Source organism: Terrapene carolina, unplaced genomic scaffold (genome assembly GCF_002925995.2).
Source record: "Terrapene carolina triunguis isolate 2854851 unplaced genomic scaffold, T_m_triunguis-2.0 Scaffold139, whole genome shotgun sequence".
Taxonomy (NCBI): domain Eukaryota; kingdom Metazoa; phylum Chordata; order Testudines; family Emydidae; genus Terrapene; species Terrapene triunguis.
In genome coordinates this window covers 6612767-6634432 of record NW_020664490.1, presented here as the reverse complement: position 1 = coordinate 6634432, position 21666 = coordinate 6612767, and the positions used below count along the sequence as shown (strand labels likewise).

General features: G+C 47.0%; 1 protein-coding gene and 2 non-coding genes across 3 annotated transcripts in view; 2 read left to right on the top strand and 1 right to left on the bottom strand.

The window, feature by feature from the left end:
* LOC112117835 (arachidonate 5-lipoxygenase-activating protein) overlaps positions 1–15442 on the bottom strand; it is a 29612-nt gene extending 14170 nt beyond the window's left edge. The window contains exon 1 of the mRNA XM_024215915.1: positions 15313–15442. Coding sequence (XP_024071683.1) covers positions 15313–15319 — 7 coding nt within the window. The 5' untranslated portion in view covers positions 15320–15442. The remainder of the gene's footprint in view (positions 1–15312) is intronic.
* Positions 15443–15773: 331 nt separating this feature from the next.
* Positions 15774–15847, top strand: TRNAN-GUU. The gene has a single exon. It is a non-coding gene; the product is annotated as a tRNA-Asn (tRNA).
* Positions 15848–16509: 662 nt separating this feature from the next.
* TRNAV-AAC lies at positions 16510–16582 on the top strand. Its single transcript has one exon. It is a non-coding gene; the product is annotated as a tRNA-Val (tRNA).
* Positions 16583–21666: the final 5084 nt, after the last annotated feature.

The window sequence follows — 21666 nt, the reverse complement described above, 5'->3', positions numbered from 1 at the left end:
TCTGCTGCGGCAATTCGGCGGGAGGTCCTTCACTCCCAGGCGGAGTGAGGGACCGTCCGCCGAATTGCCGCCGAATACCTGGAACTGCCGCCCCTGTCCGGAACCGCCGCCCCAAGCACCTGCTTGAGAAGCTGGTGCCTGGAGCCGGCCCTGGGTGCTATGCAGAAGGAGTGGATCCTGCCAACAGATGGGCCTAGGGTGACCAGATAGCAAATGTGAAAAATCAGGACAGGATGTGGGGTGTAATAGGTGCCTATATAAGCAAAAGCACCAAATATCGGGACATCTGGTCACCCTAGATGGGCCACTCTCCCAGGACCTGGTTGATGGGAGCATCCTGTGTTATACCTAAGCAGGGAACTCTTTCCTGCAGACAGAAGGAGCGCTAGATCCTGTAACACCATCTCCCTGAATGGATCATCGCCAGCAGGCACTGAATCTGGGATCTCTGGATCTAAAGCCATAGGCCTCTATTGGCTGAGCTAAAAGACCTCTCTTAGCCAAGAGTTCTGTAGGTTCATTCCCCTCTTTATGTGGCTCAGAAGGGGATGGGTGCCACATTGAGTTGCTATAGGTTACACAGTAACATAGGTGGTCAAGGCCTTGAGGTACTTCCTGGAGCACCATATACCTTGATCACCAACCATGGGCCTCTGGAATGGCTGTAAATGATGGAGACCAACCCCAGCTGACATGGTGGTATATGGCTCTGCAGCCCTATGCTTTTTCAGTGCACCATACGACAGGCAGAACCCACAGGAGTACAGTCTGTTTTTCCCAGGTTGAGGGAGGCTTGCTGATTGAAGACGGTCAGGGCCATCTTCCAGCGGGTGGGGAATATACACATGCCATGGTAAATGCACTGCAGCCTGTGAAGGGTTACTATATTGCTGCCTGTCACATGGTGCAGTGGAGAAGGGTATATAAGAAGGGGTCATAGATGAGGGTGTATCCTCTTCCCCTATTTATGACAGGGAAAGTCTCTGGGGTTTGTTACCCTCATTTCAACTGAGTTTTTTGGTTGTGCCCACTTTTTCTGGCCAATAAACAATGCCCCTTGGAAAGTGCATTACTAAGGACTTGGGTGTGGTGTTTGATCCCCTTCTTTGATTTATCTGTTTGTTGCGTGTGTGTGTGTTGGTGGGGGGAGTATCAGCGTTGAGTATATTTTTTTGATATGGTGGAAAGACTTTTTTTGAAACTTTTTAAAACCTGAACTTCAGATCTCGACTCCTGAACACAGCTGTGCAGGGAGCATGCTGCAGCATGGCTGGCACTTGTGTCCTGCTCTGTGTTGTGCTGCGCATGCAGCACATCGACCATGTCTCGCTCCGCTGCTCCTTGTCCAGTGGGCAGTGTGCCAGCCGGGCTCTGCTCTACTGTGCTTCGGGCCATGAGCAGCATGCCAGCTGGCTCCTGCTCTGTGTGCAGCATGCTGCTGGGCCCTCATCTGCCACCGGCGGCTGAAACCAAGGCAGTGGCTCCTTGTGGTGTCAGGGACAGTTGGTCCTGGTAAGCAAGATGGATCCATCAACTGAGGGTAGGGTGACCAGATGTCCCGATAAAATCGGGACCATCCCGATATTTAGGTATTTGTCCCGCGTCCTGATTGATCTTCGGTCGGGACGCTGCACTCTGCTTTTTTTTTTTTTTTTTTCTCCGCCGGCAGCCCCCGGCCCTTCTCGGCTTTTTTTTTTTTTCTTCTCCTCTGACTGCCAGCAGCATTCAGCTGTTCCCCGTTGGTTTTTTCCCCCCCCAATCCTGAAAACCAGAGGCTGAAGGTATGCATAGCTAAGGGAGGGTGCATAATCTCCTATGACTGCCCGCAGCACTCGGCTGTTCTCAGCTCCCGCCCCTGGCTGCCGGCAGCACTGGGCCACAGTAGGGAATTGGGAGAGGGAGCTGTTTGTGTCGTTACACACCACCTGCCCTGTAACACTGGGAGCCTGAAATGCTGTGCTGCTGTAGTTCACAGTCCGGACACCAGCAGACAAGCATGCCGTCACCAGCGGCGGCTCCAGGTACCAGCGCTCCAAGTGCGTGCCTGGGGCGGCAAGCCATGGGGGCGCCCTGCCGGTCCCTGCAAGGGTGGCAGTCAGGCAGCCTTCGGCGGCATGCCTGCAGGAGGTCCTGCGGATTCGTCAGCAATTCGGCGGCGGGTATGCCGAAGCCGCGGGACCGGTGACCTCCCGCAGGCATGCCGCTGAAGGCAGCCTGCCTGCCGTGCTTGGGGCGGCAAAAAAGCTAGAGCCGCCCCTGCCAGTCACACTCTGGGAGCAGCAACTCTGGCCCCAGCAGCCTGCCGATAGCACAACAGGGCCACTGGCTTAGTTACTACTCCAGCACACTCCCCCTCCTGAACTATCCCAGAACTGTGTGCCCCGAAGTGTCCAGCCTCTACTGGATCACTCAGAGAAATAATAAGGTTTGCTTGCTCCTTTAAAGAGATAACAGCACATCCCAGCTTATTAACTTAACTGGGATAAATACACCCTTCCTTTTAAACACAGCACTGGCTTGGTTTATAGTAAAAATAAAACAAATTTATTAACAATGGGATATAGGTTAAGTGATGCCAAGTAACAGGACTAAAGTTAGAAAGGATACAAACAAACACAAAAATACACTTTTTAATGGCAAAGACCTAACTTAACACGCTACAGCCTTGGTTCAAGGTAGATTTCTTACCACTCTGTTTTCTTTCCACCCATGGCTGACTTTGTCAGCCAGGACCCACCACAGAAGTACAAGGTGCTGGCTTCCCTCTTCTGCCTAGGTGAAAGATCTTTGCCCAAGCAAGTTTCTCACCTATGTTCAGTTCCAGAGCCCCCTTCTTTCTCAGCTTGCAAGAGCTCTGGCCCCTTGTCTGTCTAGACATGGATGCCAGGTACGGCTTTTGTCTTTGCTTGTATCTTCCAAAGTTCAACGCCCTTGTTTCAAGAGGCAGGGTGATCTCGTGCTGTTCTTCTCTTCCTGTGGCCTTCCCATTCCCGTGCTGATTTCAATGTAAATGCGGCTTCTATTGTTTTTGGTCACACCTTGCTTAATTTCTTTGGAGACAGGTAGATAGCTGCCTTCCTTCCTGTCTGGGTAAAACCTGTTTCTCCCTTTGTTTGGTCACAGATTGTAAAGTATAATATCAATAATACATTTCCTTATGTAGTGTTAATATGTACGTTTCACACTGATATTAATCAACATTATTCGTAAACCAGCTCACTCAATACCAGGGGTGAAAGTAACTTAAAGGACTTACCAGTACACAGGGCGTCTGGGGTACCCTGGGCAAAGGGGGAGGGTGGCTCTGAGCCCCTGGAAGGGGTGGGGCCTCAGGCAGAAGGGGCAGGCTGAGGCCAAACTCCCCCAGCCAGCCCTTCAGTGCTGCCCAGCCCGTGCCGCCTGGGGCTTTGTTGGCAATTTAAAGGGCCAGGGGCTCCAGCCACTCTGGGGAACCCCAGGCCCTTTTAAATTGCCGGCCCCAGGGAAGCTGCCCCTTTTGCCCCCTCCCATCAGTGGCCCTGCTGGTACAGTTGGCTGTGTACCAGCGGTCACTTTCTTACTGGTACACTGGACCAGACCGGACTGGCTTACTTTCACCTCTGCTCAATACACTTTTATAATACAGTAGTAATGTAGACCATCAGTTGATTCAATTGCTTATCACTTGAGGTTCAGCGCCTGTCTTTAGGCCAGTAAACCTTTGCAATGTATTATTGGAAAAGTAAAACCCAGGCCAAACTTCTCTCTCCCTGCTGGGGTGTGGACATCAAGCTGTCTCCTCCCCCACTTGTTAGCATGATAGCTGTTTTCTGAATATGTAAATGGACCTTCATTGTCTCTCCCTGATGACCAGGCTGGTCAGAGAAGCAAACACATTCCTTTGTCTATGGCAATCCTGTTTATCAACTCCCCCTGACATGCCTTGCTTAAACACGGGGCATCTTATCTCCACCTGCTTTAAAACTGTACATTTCTTTAGTTTTGTCCCCTCCAAAATGGATTCTCTCCCACTCCCCATTTTGGTGATGGTGCAGAAGGGGAAGTATTTCCCCTTGTGTGTGTGTGGAAAGTTGGGGAGCAGGGAGAAGTATGGAGGTGGGAAGGTGTTCCCCTTGCCTTCCTCCTACCCCCCAAATATAAAGTTGCTTCAGGGAAGAGCAGGAACTGGTTCAGTTGCAAACACTGGCAGATCAGGGAGAGGGAAGTAGAGGGACACTCTCTAAGCACTCACGGCTGGCAATATAGCAGTCTGAGGTGCATGTGCACTAGAGCCAGGAAACAGGCACAGGTTAGCAACCTTTGGAATAAGAAATGAGGTAAAGTTACTGAAATAACATGGATTGATCACATCTATTCTATTGGGGAATCAGAAAAAGGGGCCAAATACACTGAAAAGATGTCAAAGTAAATTTGACTTTTAGGTTTCAAGTTACATCCCTCATCACCTGAAGTATCTATCAGATCATCTTATTCTTCAGAAAAGTGAACTGGTTCTGAGTCATAGGAGCCGGAGATGGTAAGGCTGGGAGGTGGGGTTATTGTATTGGAAGGGATTTAGCTTTAAATACTGCCTCTTTTCATTGTACTTATTAGAACCATCATGTCGATTTGTGGTGATGCCCATTGAAAAGTGAAAACCGTATAGAGCTTTGTGCCCCGTCAATCCACAGTTATTTTTTAAATATGTTATTTTAGTGAGTGACTTATTTTGTGAAAGCGTCTTCCTAATTGCCGAGTAGTTCTTAGTATAGGTTTTACTGCTTCAAATGTTGTATAGCACTGGCTGAAAATTAAAATATGGGTGTTTTGTTTGCTATATAAGCAGATTCCACTTGGAGGATCTTCACAGTAAGAACACTACAATTTAGCATCATCTTGTTAACTTGCTTTAAACCATGCATTTGCATTTGGGGTTATCAGCAGAAATAATTACAGTAATAAGATTAGGTGCAATGTATAAACTGTATCTCCCTTGCCGTTTACTGTGACAGCTATAATAGAAAGCAGTGTTACAACACGGTCAATATTTCATTTAATTCTATTTTTCATTTGGGATTTTTTTTGGCAAGTCTGACAAGGAAAATTAAACAGCAGCAGATTGGAGAGTCTTCATCCTTATTATAAATGATAAATCACAGAAAAATAGACAATAGCCAAATTTTACTTTTTTAAATGCCTAAAAATCCAAGATTTTTAAGGGTCTAACTAGCCCTTGGACTTCTGGAAGGTTGTTTTTTTTAAATAGTAACATTCAGAGCCCCCAAAATACCCACTTCCCCCTAATAATGGACCCTAGAATCAGCCTTGATGTTGGTCTATGCATAATGTTGTGGCCCAGAACAAATTTACCATGGGATGATATTTTTTGGATGGCCTTCAATGCAGACAGGGAGCTAAGTCTAGATAGGTGTGCTAGTGTAAGCAGCTGGTGCATAAAAGTATTTTATATCTAACTGGCCATCTGTTTTGTTTTTTTCCAGGTTTTCTCTTGTTAAATTTGGGTTTTAAAAAAAATCAGGTGAAATAACCCAATAGCAATTTGAGAGGGTTTTTTCAGGCTAAAATTCTTTATTTTTCCCAGGAAATATCAGCTAGATTAGGTCTCAGGAGTTATAGTTTGTAGCCTATAGACTCCCAGACTGCAGATGGTATTTGGGGATGGAACAAGGTTGTTAAGCAACCTTTAATCTTAGAGTGAACAGACAAACCCATTGCTTAAAATGGGTATGAGATTAAGTCAAAAGGATAGTTTTGTAACCAATATATTGCCTAAGAGGAAACCAGTGCAATGAACAGGAGGCAAGAAGTGTATATGGAGATTCCTCAGTATTGTTAATTTAATACTGTAGGAAGTAGCTACATATCCTTAACAGGGGAGGAAGCAAATAGAGTTACAATAGTTACGGAACACATTCCATGACATACAGCAAACATTCATTCGAGTGCATTTAGTTATTCAGTGAGCAGAACAAGAAACTCATCTGTTTTTACCATACGTGGACTTTAAGATCAGCTGATGTGAGCAGGATGGGCCTTGGAATGCAAAGAAAAGTCCCAGAGTGCAGGAAAGACTTAATGGAGTCAGTTATGGGACCTGAGAGAGGGTTTCTGTGTCTCACTGCTCCACATTCTGCCACTGGCTTCCCATAGAATTTCAAATCAAGTTTAAGGTTGTGGTTCTTATCTTCAAGGTGCTCTATGGCCAGATGGACTGAAGCTCTGAGATTAAGACCGTGTTCAACAATGTCCCTCCTCTGGCACAAGATAACTCTCAACAATAAGGGTAAAGCATGTGTGTGAGAGACAGAACTTTCTCAGGGGCTGGTCTGAGACTACAGAATAAACTCTCCTGGGAACTAAGGACCATCACAAACCTCACCACCTTCTGCTCTAAGTACCGGGCACATTCCTTTGAACTTGCACATAGCAACATGCATATTAAAAAAACAACCCTAAAACCCTATCAAACAAGAGGCTGAGAGAACAACCAACATGTGGCAGGTGTGTCTTTATGCCCTACTGGAAGGTGCTCAGATACTATAGTGATGGGCTTGGCATAAGAAGCTACATTGAACAGTGTAGAATATTGGGATGAGGGGGGAAGGGGGAGAGAGAAGCAGCTGCCTCCACAACCAAGAAGCTCCTTCAGATGAGGGTTCCCATGCTGTGGAGACCTAGTGCATTTTCCAGGAGATGAGGGAGTGGGCCAGTTAGCTGCTCCCTGCAAAGACTTTGGGCTATGGTAAATGTGGTGCTGGGAAGAGAACTTAACAAGCCCTTTCTGAAATTCAAGAAGTGTTTGGTGTGTGGGATTGGCATCAAGTAGATTCTTAGTCCCCAATATTTGCACTGAAGGGCATGAGCTGCTTTATCAATATTATGGATGATTCTCAGAGGTATGGATGGTGTCTGGCAAAGCAGGGGGGGCCCGTTCACCAGAATCAAGTCAAATGTTGCCTTTGTAACAGACTGCAGCTCAGCCTGTCTTTACTTCAGATCACAGAGCTCAGCATTGGCAGTGCTCTTTCACCATCCCCAGCAGCCCTTTGGCCCCTTTCTGTGCTCCCTATGATTTCACTTCATGGGCTAACCAGAGGAATTCCACACATTGAGCTGGAGGTGTAATTTCTAGCATGAATAACCATACCTGCACTAACTTGAATGGAGCTAGCACACTAATAAGAGAAGTGCAGCTCTGGCATCACAACCTGCAGCAGGGGCTAGCCAGCCGGGTACGATCCTGTCTGAGACTTTAGTTAAGTGCTGGGGCAGCTAGCCCCTCCCACAGCCCTGACTGCACTTCTGTTTTTAGCATGCTAGCTTGACCAGAGGTAGGGTGGGTGTGTCTACTTGAGCTGGACATTACACTGCCAGCTCAAAGTATAGACATACCCCAAGTTACAACCTGCCAAGCAGCTTTATCGTCAGGTGCTGAGAGCGACGCTTGAGGCAGGTATAGCTTTCACAGTCTGGAGGTGGGTGTGACCTTGAGGCAGTCCTTCCTACCGCCATAGCGCCTGACTCTCCTCTCACTTCTGCCAGTTTGACACTAGCTCCACTGATTTCAGTGCAGTTACTCCTGATTTACACAGGTGTAAATGAAAGTAGGATCAGACTGATTTAGGGACTGTAAACCTCATGCACTAGAAACTCACACCCCCTGCTGCTTTCAAAGAGTTGCAGGGGGCTTAATTTTTGGCAGGACATTCACATTAAAGGGGAGTCAGCCTGTTAAACTGTCAGGGATTGGGGCTCAAGGCTGCTCTAATTTACCAAAGGGGCTGAACTAGGTTTTATGCATGGTGAAGGATGGAGCCATTATCTACATGTCCAGATCTCTATGTATTTTCTTCTTTCTCTCACTGCTCCCTATCTGCTCATTTCATGCCCTTTCCCATCACTTTCTCCTACTCTTTGGTTTCCTCTCACTACTTTCTTTTTTTCCCTTTTCACTCTTTCCCTGTTTTCTTCCTCTTATTCCCTTGGTTTACTTTAAGGGTCTGATCTGTCAAGGTGCTCAGTACCTCCTGCAAACTCGTGAACACCCCAGCTCTTCCTGCAAGATCAATGTGACAGGAGGAAGATGTCAGCACCTTGCAGGATTGGACCCTTAACAAGGAGCAGCCGCTGTGATATAGTTGCTCTTCCTTTTTCTCCCAGCTTGGAAACCAGACCACTCACTTCCTCTTCTTGAGGTTTCACTTGAAATCATTAGTCACGTACACACAAAGGAAATGGGGCTTTCCAAACTGCCTGTTCAGCACTAGGACAGGAAGCAGAGCTACATACATTCTGTGGCTGACACTTATTGGTGTGACAGAAAGAGACTGTGCTGTTAATGCCAGAAATACTTACCTAGGAAGCTAAACCAGGGGGGAGCCATGGAAATACTAATTCTTCCCCCCTTGCAGCTATATGATTTTCCATTTTAGAACCGGGCGCTGAGCCTTGCTGCTTCTCTAGAGAAGCCTGGTACCTAATGAAGGCTCTGCTGCAAATGGATTCTCAGCAGTGACACTCGCTGGGTTTGATTCAGAATTGGGTATGTTGTGCCTTCAGAAGGGACTTCTATAATGAAGAAAAACAAAATGGGGGGGCTATGCAACCAGGAAGTGGGTCTAGATTTGCCAACAAGTCTTGAGAGAGGTTGCCGCGCCTAGCATTGCTCTCGAGCTGTTCCAGGAGCTGCGCTGATGGGCTCTAGATAGAACACCACAGCCATTCTTTCAGACCCAGAGGAACATGCTGCTCCATGGATGTGGAAGATCTTGCAACACCCCCTTTCCACACAGCAGGCCTTGGATCCTGTTTCCATTTAAGTCAATGGCAAATATCCTCTGACTCTATTTGATGATAGCAGGGTTAGGTCCAAAGAAAACATTAAAAATGCTGACACTCAAACACAAGATGAAAGACAACGGACCTAGAGAAAACACAGTTCCTATTCTGGAACTTCCTGAATGGACTCCTGTGCATACAGGGAGAATGGCTAAGATTCATTCCCTGTGTGGATGGGGGCTTGCCTGCACCAAGAGACAGCAAAACATTAAAGTCAGGATCAGCCACGGAGATTTGAGAGCAGAGTTTTGCCCTAATTCTGCATTAAAGGAGCTTAACAATAAACTGACAATTTCCAAAGACACTCACACAATAGAAAAAAACAAGATGGTGTGAAAGACTGTAATACTGACTTAGAGAACTCAAAGATTTATTGGGATGCTGCAAACAACAACTCCAGCACACACAGGCACAACTCAAACCTCCTACCATCACCCTGTCACCCAGATCAGGTACAATGACATACTAATGTACAAGCCAGTTTAACACTAAGGTAATGATACAGCACCCTCTATTGGTGGAGGTTCTGCTTACACTGATCCCCCACAAGATGGTGAGATGCAACAGGGCCAGAGAAGGGTTCTAATTCTCCACACCATTACCTCAGTGGAGTTATGCTGGCATAAAAGTGGTGTAATCGGAGGTGAAAGTGGGTTGGTACGGGACAGTATGGCGTACCGGTAAGAAGTGGCCACCGGTACCGGCCCCTACACAACCCATGTTAAAGCACTGCTGCGGCAGCACTTTAAGGACCCTCCTTAAAGCGCTGTTGCAGCAGTGCTTTAACATCACTGCCCCTTTTGGCCCCCCCAGGGCCGCCGACATGGGGGGCGCAAAAGGGACAGCTGCACTGGGGCCTGGTGATTTAAAAGGGCTTCTGGCTGCCGCTGCTGCCCCGGGCCCTTTAAATTGCTGCTGGAGCCCGAGGCAACGTGGGCCAGGCAGCCTGGAAGGGCTGGCTGTGGGAGGCTGATCCCCAGCTCTGCCCCTTCTGCCTGAGGCCCCAACCCTTCTGGGGGCCCAGAGCCGGGCCCCCCGTACTGGTAAGTCTTTTATCTTACTTTCACCCCTGGGTGTAATGGAATGGAGAGTCAGGCCCAGGTAGGATTACCATACGTCCTGGTTTTCCAGGACATTGCCTCTTTTTTGAGCCTCTGTCCTCTGTCTTGGAGGATTTTTCAAATAACAGGAGTTTTGCAGAGTGGATGCTGTAGCTCAGAAAGACCCCTGATTGGTCTGCTTCCCGATTGGTCCCTCCCTGCATCCGCAGCTGATTGGTTCATTCCCCTGCAGCCTCAGCTGCCAGATCCCGCACACCCACATCCCTGGCTCTCAGCCCTGGGGTGGGGATTCCCACAGGGAGGCGCTAACTGAAGGTTGGCGCTGTGTCCTGGGCTTGTGCCAGCCGCGCTGCCACTGTAACAGGGAGCAACACTGCCCCCCACCTCAAGAGTGAGGTCCCAGGTACCTCCTCCCAGTACACACACACCCCTCCAGCATCCCCCCCCCCAATATCCCCACCAGCTCTCCCTCCCACTCCCCAGCAGTGTCCTCTTTTTGGGAATCCTAGGCCTAGGTAATTTTACCTTTTGAAGCCTGGGGGTGTTGTACTGGCTGATAGGATGCAGGAACTCTGTTGCAATTTGGGGATGGCAAAGTTCTAGGCTACAAAGGATTTAACTGAAGCTTAAAGCTCTCTGAAAATGGCTTCCACCACAGCTGCATATAAAACTGTCTTCATTTCAGCAATAAGCATGCCAGCCCAATGAAATCTCTTGTTTCTCCTCTTTTTAGCTCATTATATACCAGAGCACCTACTAGCAAAATCAGGGTTAGGAACCAACTTCTATCTACCAGAAAGAGCTGCTTTATGCAGTGGCAGATTAGCCACTGGGTTTCTGCCCAAGGGCCCCAGACAATTGGGGGGGCCCTGGAAAAATGGGTGCCCCGCCCCCCAACCCGCTCCCCCTATCTGGCACTCCTGCTGGGGAGTGGAGTTGGGGCCACTTGCTCTGGCCCACAAACCCCTAATCTGCCTCTGTGCTACTCATGCCAATCAATAGCCCTTGCTCCTACTGTTGCAGAATCACTCTAAGGTAGTTTGACACTGTTCATTACAACTAGAACCCAGCCCCTACGGCTGCCTCAGCTTCTATTTGAAATTCACTTTTTCCTGTTTGAGGGCAATAAATCTGGCAGTGTAGGAGTAGAGCCCATGGAAATGTATAATTCTGGAAAGCTTTTCCAGTTGTGCTGTAGGATTTCCAACACATTAATCCCCCCCTTTGGACATCTTTAAGAGCGATTCAAAATAATCCTTTAATGTAATAGTAACACTGAATATGGACACACAGACCTAAAATGCCTACTGGTAGTATTCATCCCCTCTCTGCTTTCATGTGCTACTACTTGATAATTAGCTTCAAGGACTCAGGTAAGATGCTTGTGTATGATATTAAAATATGCTCAATTGAATTTATTATAATTTCAAATGGTTTGTAGGCATCATGTTATGTCGCAAATATAATGCAATGGACCCCTGACTAATTTGTTTATGTTTGCATAGTGCTTTGAAAACATAAATCAACACGTAAGGGCCAAGTACATAAACACACTCTCCCCTTATAGCCTAGCCTGACACTACCCAAATCAGCAATAATAACGTAGGCCTTTACAATGTATGATACACACCCAGAATGAGGAACATGAGAAAAACGGCTGCAGTATAACATGAAATAATAGGTGGTGCTATTTCTTTAAACATAAGGTCTTTAGTGGCTGCAATATCCAGGCTCAGGATTCTCTATGTCACTATGTTGCACAGTACTGAAAACGAGGTCTTGTGTGGCATAGCAGGAAATCTGGGTCTAACATGAGAGTGACCTGTTAAATTGGGGAATAGCTGTGGGGAATGGCCCTACCTCCCTTCCAAAAAGTACCCAAAGCTGTGGTTAAAATGTAGCAATGCCAAAAATAGATGCTTGGAAACTGTGGTTACAGTCGGAACGTATACTATGTAAAAATGGCACCTTCTTACTAAGTAAATCTGGGGCCACATTCCATGCTCCTGTCATACAGACAGCCATGGGAGGGTCACCCCAGGAAAAAGAAGGAAAGAATTCATATCTGGGTACAAAAAGAGGTGTAAGAGAAGAGGTGAAACTACAGGGCTAAATTCATTCAGGGGCTCCACCAGCAAAGAATCCTCTAAGGGGCAGTTTTTTGATAAAGCAGCTCCACTTCCCCCAGTGAGTGGTGCTGGGCAGGGACGGGTCATAGAGGCCAGCCAAGATGCACTGATTCAGCCCATCCCCACAGCAGCTTTTCCCAGTGAGGTTCCTAGGAAGCCGTGGATGTAATTTAAAGCATCCACAAAGCAGCAACAAGGGAAGATGTGGCTGGTGTTGTCTGAGCCTAAAAAATTACACTGCTTTCTGATTGGATTTTATTTTTTAACCTACCATTGTTACAACTGACACCTAAGATTCCTATAACTAAAGCAGAGGTCGGCAACCTTTGAGAAGTGGTGTGGCAAGTCTTCATTAATTTAAGTTTCGCGTGCCAGACTGGGGTTCTGTCCGCTGGCCCCTGCCAGCCAGGGTCCCAGCTGCCGGCCCCACTCAGCCTGCTGCTGGCCCGGGTTCTGTCCATCCAGGCCGGCAGTGGGCTGAGCGGGGCCGGCAGCCGGAACCCCAGACCGGCAGCAGGCTGAGCGGCTCATCGTGCTGCTGGTCTGGGGTTCCGTAATCCAGGCCAGCAGCGCGCTGAGCGTGGCCAGCAGCCAGGACCCCAGATGGCAGCAGTGTGCCACTAAAAATCTGCCTTTGGCATGCATGCCGCAGGTTGCCGACCCCTGAACTAAAGGAAGGACATTAGAGAAAAATAGTCCCTCTCTTTATTTCAGTTGTGTATTTGACAGAGCTTTGTGTATAGTCAGTTTCATTGTTTCCTCTATATATTCTGTTAGGCCCTGCTCCAGCAAACACTTAAGCAATATGTAGCTTTACTCATCACCAGAGTAGTCTTATTGACTTCAACTATTTACTCACTGGAATTGTTCCAATACCCCAAACTGTAAAATATTTGCAAGATTGAGGCCTTAGTTTCTCCTGCTGTTTGTGTGGCTTTTCAAACCGCAACAGGGAGAGAAAAACAGGTTAAAAAATAGAAAAATGTGGTTCCAAAACCACAACAATTGGTAGGGTTGCTCATAGTCAGGTAACTGAAATTACTTTAAACTAATTGTTTTTTATGGACTAGATTTCAAGTTGATTGTGTCCCTTTCCACTAATCACAGTGTTACAAAGCCTTCCCCTGCATTTACTTTTACCAAGCAGATTGTTCACAGAATGTTTTCTTGGCCAAACTAATGAGACAAGCATAAAATATTTAAAGTAATCATTCTACAAAGACTTTAAGGAATTTCCCTCCTTTCAGTTGTTACCTTTCTTTTCAGGGTTTTTGTGATGCATTTTACATCAAACTCATTCAGAGGAGAGATCTGAAGACCATGTTTAAGGCCACGTCTACACTACCCGCCGGATTGGGTAATTGATCCCTGTACTCCACCTCGGCAGGAGGAGTAAGTGGAGTTGACAGGGGAGCCGCGGTGGTCGACTTGCTGCCGTGAGGACAGCCAGGTAAGTCGAACTAAGATACTTTGACTTCAGCTACGCGAATAGCATATCTGAAGTTGCGTATCTTAGATCAAACTCCCCCTCCCCCCCCCAGTGTAGACCATCCCTTAGTATGCTCTGTGGGATGGGATATAAATTCAGGACTTCATACTCACCTCAATCCTTGCCAGATTTCCCAGTCATGTCACTGGGAGGTTTGCACAGGGATTAATAGGTGAATACAGCCATTATGTAGTGACTACTCTTTTATTATTTATTCAGTCTCTTACTGTCATGCTTAATACTCTGTGTAAACTTCTGCCCTTTGTTTCTCTTCCTTTCTCTCCCTTTTTTCGATCTTTGTGAATCTCTTCAGTCCTTCCCTTTATATTTGCTTCCCTGCAGCAACTTCCAGTTCCCACCCCTGTTCCTGTTCCATTCCCCAAAATGATCAGCAATGATACTGGTAATGGTGACAATGAAGTGTCCTCACTGCGCTTTAGAGTTGCCTCGGGATTGAGATCAACAGGGCAAGGGTGGTTCACCCCTCTGAATCAGTTTCAGGTGGTCTGGACTCAAGCAGACACCATGACATTAGTGTGCATGTTCTCCATGCTTGGAAGAGTCCCCCTGCAGCCCTAGGGGCCTAGAAAGGTACTTTTCTTTTTTATAAGAAAGCTTAGATTCTGCACAAGCTGAGTTCCAGTGTAGCCACATGATGCTAAGACCTTATATACTGTTTGCTTCTTCAGAGCCACACTTGTAACCACAGCTGTGCCACAATCCATATACCTGCTGCCCATCCTCCCTCACTGTCCTGGAGTATTGTGACTCACTCACTAATCATTTCATCTGAATGAACACCCACCTCACTATTTTCTGGACCAGTATGTATATATTTTTAAAAACATCTCCATTTTTACATTTCTAAAGAGTTGTAAAGCATTCTGGTATCCCTAAAACCATCCATTCCCTCAACTCAAGTCACAGTTGCTGTGTGCCTCATGTTGCTGTGTGCCTCATGTGAGGGAAAGGACAGGGTTAGGGTTAGGGCATTCACAAAAGGTAAAACTGAGGGCAACAATTTTCTCTTCCAAACAGCAATGCACATCTGTACTGATTATGCAAATCTCATGGACATCTTTAGACCTTGTGTTTGCAGGCTGAAAGAAAAACACTCAGATTGAAGACTGGCAACATGAGGAATTAGAGCACAGGATTAGGAGACAGGACAGTTGGTCTCTGTTTGGGATCATGTCACTGAGTTGCTCTCTGCCTCAGTTTACCCACCTGTGAAATAAGATACTGATTCATAAGCACTTTTTTGAAGCATGCTGACACCTCTGGATGAAAAATACTACATAAATGCAAAGCATTATTACTGTATTGCCATTGTTTGCTAAACACTTCCTGTAGGATGGGACAGTCCTCAGTCTCCATATAGCCCCTCTCTCTCCTTATTCAGCATGTCTCCATGATTCTGAAATGTGTAGTACTGCAGTATGGATAAATCAGATTGGAGAGAAGGCGTGTTAAATGCTTTAAATCTATAAAGGACAAATTCCTTGCCTAAGGAAGCAGTAATTCATTTCTTAAATTCCTGACGGGGGAGTGTGTGTGTGAGAGAGAGAGAGAGACAAAGCCTGAGCATGGTCACAGACACTGAGACCAAGGTGAAGAGTGTGTAATTGCCATGGAGTGAGCAAACAACAATACGGATCACTAAGGGCCCTGGGGCGGTGTGATACCGTGGAGAGAGGAGGGGATTTCCTGACTTTCCCTGCAAGTGACTAGGGCTGCTGGAAAGCTGCACTGAAGGCGCTAATCTCCAGGGGGTGGCTGGCTGGAATAAACATACCCCGCATGGCTCGGTATTTCCCCGCCCGCCGGTAAGGACTCTGCGGTGGGGCCCGTCCTGTGCGATCAGCTCTCGGAGCAGCGGAGTTTCTGGGCTGGGGTCGGCTCCGCGGCGTCCCGCAGCACCTGGGGCTCTAAGCACCGGCAGCAGAGTGTCACGCCCCCCCCCACCTCGGCTGCTCCACTTCCCCCCAGACCCGTGCGCGCTCCTCGTCCCGCGCCCCCATTTTCTTGCCGGGCCCCGTTCTCCCCCCATGGACCCCTGTTGCCATGGCACCGCCTGCTTGTCCCATCCCTGGGGCACCCCCCTCACCCCAGTCCCGTGCAACCGCCCAGCAGCCCCCCGGCTCCCTGCTCCCAGCCACCTCCAGCCCCGCCAGCGCTCACGGCCCGGGGCTCGCGCTCCCCGCCCAGCCGGGGGCGCGCCTCACTACCCATCACGCAAGATGTTTTTCCGCCTCGGTCTCTGTGGCGCAATCGGTTAGCGCGTTCGGCTGTTAACCGAAAGGTTGGTGGTTCGAGCCCACCCAGGGACGGGGGTGGGAGTGTTTTATTCTCGGGGGGGCGGGGGCTGCTACCACCCAGCACGGGAAGAGGGAATCAGGTGCTGCTGATTGCACTGGGGGCGGCTCGCTCTGCTCCCGGCCTGGCACTTTTTATTATAGAGGCTGGGCCGGGATTGGAGCCAGGCGGGGGACGGGCTGGGAGCGCAGACCAGACATTGCCCCGCTGCCGGCGGCTGTCTCCTGCTGGCCCGAGGGGCGCTGCGCTGCGCTCCCCGCACGGAGCTGGGGGGGCGAGCCATGCGCACCCGGGGCTGGCACCCGCAGACCCCCCTCTGCCCCCCGCTTTCCTTCGCGCGCGCACTGACGGGGGGAGTGTCCTGTCGCTAGCGAGCCTGCCCGAGGCGGGCCGCTGTGTCCTGTGCGTGCCGCGCTGTGCCAGCCTGGGGCGGGGGCGGTGGCTTTGTGAGCAGGAAGGCCACAGATATAGACACTGCATTAAGTAGCGTCTGTAGCTGGAGACCATATTCCTGTGCCTTCGACAAACGTTGTGGCAAACAAAGAGAAGCCCCGTGACACCAAGTAGTTTCTGCATCTGGCAGTGCACAAACCTACACACCAAAGTATTGATAATACACAACCACGCGTCTATATAAAGTATAACAGAGACCATGGGAGGGTTGTAACTAAGCTGGGTTTCCGTAGTGTAGTGGTTATCACGTTCGCCTAACACGCGAAAGGTCCCCGGTTCGAAACCGGGCGGAAACAAGTCACTGTCCCTTTTTCTGACTCCTCTCCTGCATTTTTAGTCTTAGAACATTGAAATTCTACTTTGAATTGTATCAATGACAGGGCCGGCTCCAGGCACCAGCTTAACAAGCAGGTGCTTAGGGCAGCCAACCGAGAGGGGCAGCATGTGCGGCAATGCGGGGGTGGCAGGTCCCTCACTCCCTCTAGGAGCAAAGGACCTGCCGCTGAACTGCTGCCACCAATCGCGGCTTTTTTTTTTTTTTTTTTTGCGCTTGGGGCGGCAGAAATGCTGGAGCCGGCCCTGATCAATGATGAGCTAAATAACATGGAAGCACTCTCTAAATTATAGTCCTGGGTTCCTTACCCTTTCAGCTGCTATGATAAATTAACATTTTTGTTAGGGGCGGGGGGGGGAGTTTTCTTAAAGCCTTTAATAGGGACTAAATTCTATCTACTACTCTGAAATAATCTTAACATGGCCTATAGAATGCAATCCTTCGTTCTGGATTTGTCATTCCACAAGCTGTCACACAAAAACCAGGCGGTGTTAACCCGATTTTAAAAAGAATGAAGTTGAGTTATTTAGTAGAAATTGTAGGGTTTTTCCAAATGGCATCAAACAGCAAAGAGACTTTAGCACAAAACTGACCGGAGGTGCACAAAGTTTTCCCATTGCCCAGGGCCCAGTCTGGTAGAGGATCAGCCCATAACAGTGGCATAGGCCACTCACCGTTTATAAGCATCGGGTTTCTTTGTTGTTACTTGGACAATCACTGATTTCATTTAAGTAAAATGTTGAAATGCAGCAAAGTGTGTTATATATCAGTTGCACAACTGGCTTTGCTGGAATCCAAAACATGTAACTTTCCCCATATACGACCATTGTTAAGCTAGGACAAAAAACTGTTCTTTTTAATTACTTTGTTAAAAGTCGTTTTAAAAAGAGCTGCGATTGAAATGGCTCTAGTACGGGTGTCCTCTTTAAAAAGACAAAAGCAAATACCAGCTCTACAGTCAGATGATGGTGCTTGGCATAATTTTCTCCAGTTGATTAATCTCTGCAGTGGAGGAAATGCTGTTTAGCTACACCCCAGGAGCCCAGTATAATGGAATTACCTGACCAGATAATGGCTCTTGTATATTTTGAATTTGCCTACCTCCAGGCTATGAACTTTCACTTAAAAAATTAAATCTTTGCTCTTATCATTAGGAAGATAACACGCACAAGGAGAAATTAGTGTAAACTTAAGTAGCGATGTCCGCCTGACTCAGCAGACATTTTGGAATAATAGCCTTCAGAGAGAGAAACTGTCTCCCTAGCAGCAATTGTGTTTTTACTCTGAAGCCTAATGTCAGCATTGACCATTTTATGGCAATTATTTCAGCAGATTCCCAGCCAATTAACTTAATTCCGGCTGGGTGTAGTGGAAGATACTGGAACTGAGGACAAAGGGAAAGATTGTTGCTACTGTATTACAGTTTACTGGGGGGCAGGGCCGGCGCGTCCACTAGGTGACCCTTGATACCAGAAACCTCTGTGTTCTTCGGGAACCAGAGTGCAGTATCCAGCCTGACTCATGAAAGACACCCCTCCTCCCCCCAGCCTCTGCTTAAACCAAAACCCATTAGAGGGGGAAAAAACTTGCAGAGAGCAGTGAAGGGCGTTGGGAGACACACCTAGACCCCTCTAGCATACAGAATGGAGAGCAAAGACAACTCTCCTAGCCTCATCTGCATGAAAGATGGGACAGGGAGACATCTCAATTTACATACAGAATGGAGAACAGAGAACTGCACTGAACTCTGGGACCAGAAAAAGCAGGGAAGCACTGCATCCTGGGAATCTCTGCTCCAGATGCTAATGAACCTACACCTGCACACACCCAGCTCAGCAGTTATCAGACCAATTCTAGTAAGGAATCCTTAATTGATATCCAAATACTGAAGCAGCCTAGTTGCATTGTGAGCTCCCTGGAAGAAAACACCACCCATAGCCAAGAGTGATCAGCTCCTATTGTCTAGCCTAAAGAAAACCCTTGAGTCATCAGCTTACCTATAAACAAATCTAATGTTCTCGCTTGAACAATTGTATTTTCTCTACAAAATCCCTACTCACCCTCTAGTCAGGGTTCTGATGCTTAGATCCAAACTAGGCATCAGTTCCACTGGAACTCCATCTTCTCCTGCCTGATCGTGCTGGGGGCTCTGCCTGTCTCCAGCATTCAGGACCCTCCGCTACCACCATCATCTGGGAACCCTCACCAGTTCAAGCCTCATGGAGTGGGTGAGATCCCCCCTTTTTCTCTCTCTCTGTTTTCCTTTCTACCTTAGGTATTAACCTTTAATCATGTATGTTATGTTGGTTTAGTCCTCCTTGTGTAGTTATCACTATTATTCAAGAAATAACTTTTATGGTTAACTTGGTTGCTCCTCTCTCTCTTGCTGAACTTTACTCGTTTGTGTTTTAGCTTCCCCCATTCACTTTACAGCAACGCTTCTTTTACCTAAGCTAAAGATCCCTGCAGCGCCCAAAATACTGTGGGGTTTGCTCATCAAGTAGGTTACTGCCAATACAAAGCAGCTCTTGGACTCTGGGGAATGAGTCCTGGCCTGAAGAGTTTGGTCAGTAAGACTGCTGAAAGCACGTGGTGAGAAAACATTACTTTGAATCTAATATTGCTGAGTTAGGCACCAGTAAGCATTTTCATCTTTATTTTTCTTGTGACCATTTCTAATTTTTATGCTGCATTGCTTGTATTCACTTAAAGTCTCTCTCAAAACAATAAAACTAGTTTATTAACTGTATCTAATCCAGTATGTTCAAGTTGAAGTGTGTGGGTAACTCCATTTGGAGTAACAAATTGTGTGCATATTATTCCCTGAAATGAATAAGACTCAATCTATTTGTGCTGTCCAGGTGAGGGCTGGATAATGCAGGATGTAGGTTTATGGGGGAAAATTTGGGATAGGAGCATGTTGGTGTAAGCTGTAGGAGTGCTTAAGGCTGGTAAGAGGCAAGGTGTGGCTGGCTGGCTGCAGCACACAGACATAGCTGAGCGTGACTTACATGCTGGAGGCTGTTTGTGAGCAGTCCAGTTTGGAGGCTGCAGCAGCAAGGCATTGTAAAGGGCACCCCAGGTTACATGGCGGGGGTGACCCAGCTACTCATTGGTCTGGATTGTACCCTGGTATGTTGCTTCTCGGCTCTTTGAGCTGTGGCCAAGTGAAAAATTCTCTAAGGCAACTTTATATCAGTATAACTGTCCACAATGTAATTATTTTGGTGAGGGATGTGATTATTTTTTTAAAAGAAGTTACACCACTATAAAAAAATGTACAGACCAGACATTGGTTTTTGTAATTTCAGTGTACTGTGTTCATTCCTTTTCCTTTTTACAGTGGAATTGTAGGGATATAAAAGAAGGTACTAACAGTGACCCCCCCCCAAGTGACAGTGACCCCCTCATAATTTGTCCCCCACACTTTAAAATCCAACAGTTTCACCAAGTACAAAAATCTCTTGGGTCTTCTGTTAAAACTTGTAAGCTACTGTCTGTAGAAACCATTGATTGTATCTATCCTATGAAAGATACTTTATTACTATGTAAAACTTACAAACAAGTTAATTGACTTTGCTCTTGAAGTAATTGATACAATGTAAACAAACACTATAAGCTGTTAAGTGACTTTCACTTCATTCAACAGCTCCTAGGACAGACCCCCACCCTCTGTGATTAAAGGGCCGGGAGTCTCAAATGAATTAGCACACACCTTGAAAGTGGTGGAGACAGTAAATTAAAATATGGAATGTATGCTGATGAATGCTTGATATACATGGATGGTTAGGGAGGTGCCAGCCTAGAAAGGGAGTAGCCATCGGCCGAAGAATGTGTCAAGTAGGACCACCAGACAACCCCCTGAGGGTAAACTGGGATCCACCCCATCACGTGGAAGGATGAGAAACACAAACTTTGGACAGTGTGGAGCCACCAGGAATGTGCCACTTTGGACAGAAATGTGCCATCTGCTGATTGAGTCAGCAACAGCAGGATGAAACAGTTCCCATAGGAATTAATTCCTATAAGAATGGACTCTAAAGACTGATGACTTTGAGTCTCTGGTTCTGCTGCCAGCCTCCAGGAGCATCAGGTGCATCTGACACAGACTCGGCTCCATCCTCATGACCAAGATACCTGGCCAGTAACTTGGCATGAGCAACTTCTAGGCTGGTAACTATAACATCTATACAGAACTTGAATGAATGATTGTGTGAATGAACCTCTCTCTCTCTGTGTGTGTGTGTATAAAAAATAAGTAGTCAAACAACGTTGTTTACTTTTATCTTTTGCTTTATCATATTTACAATAAATGTGGCATCTTTGCCTTATCCCTCTTAATAAGATCCTGCTGGTTTTTATTCTATTGGTATAACAGAATAAGCAATATCTCTAGATCTAAAAGAAAAGGCAGTCAGAGAGAATGGTCTGAAACCATTCAAACAAAATTGTCTGTGTTTTAGTAAAGCCAAATGCAAAGTTATATATGTAGGAATAAGGAAAGCAGGCCCTTCCTGCTCACCGGGAAACATGAAAAGGATTTAGGGGTCATAGTAGACAAGGAACTCAGTGTAAGCTGCCACTGTAATGCAAGAAGTGCTACCGCAATGCTAGGATGTATAAATAGGAGTAGTGAGGTGTAGGAGTACGAGGTGATTCTACCTCTGTATATAGCACTGGCAAGATGTTTACAGATACTTGAGAGGTGATTTGAGTGCCTTATAAGTACCTTCATGGGGAAAAAATACCAGGTACTATCAGGCTCCTTAATCTAGTGGAGAAAGGCAAAACAAGAACCAATGGCTGAAAGCTGAAGTCAGACAAATTCATATTAGACACAATATAACAGTGAGGGTGATTATCATTGGAACAACATGCCACGGGAAGTAGGGATAGATTCCCTCTCTCGCTGGAAACTGGATACCTTTCTAGAAAACATGCTTTAGCCAAACAGGTTATTCTTTAGTCAAACAAGTTATTGGGCTCAATACAGGGGTAACTGGGTAAAATTTAAGGGCCTGAGACATTCTAGTCTGAGCTCTTGTA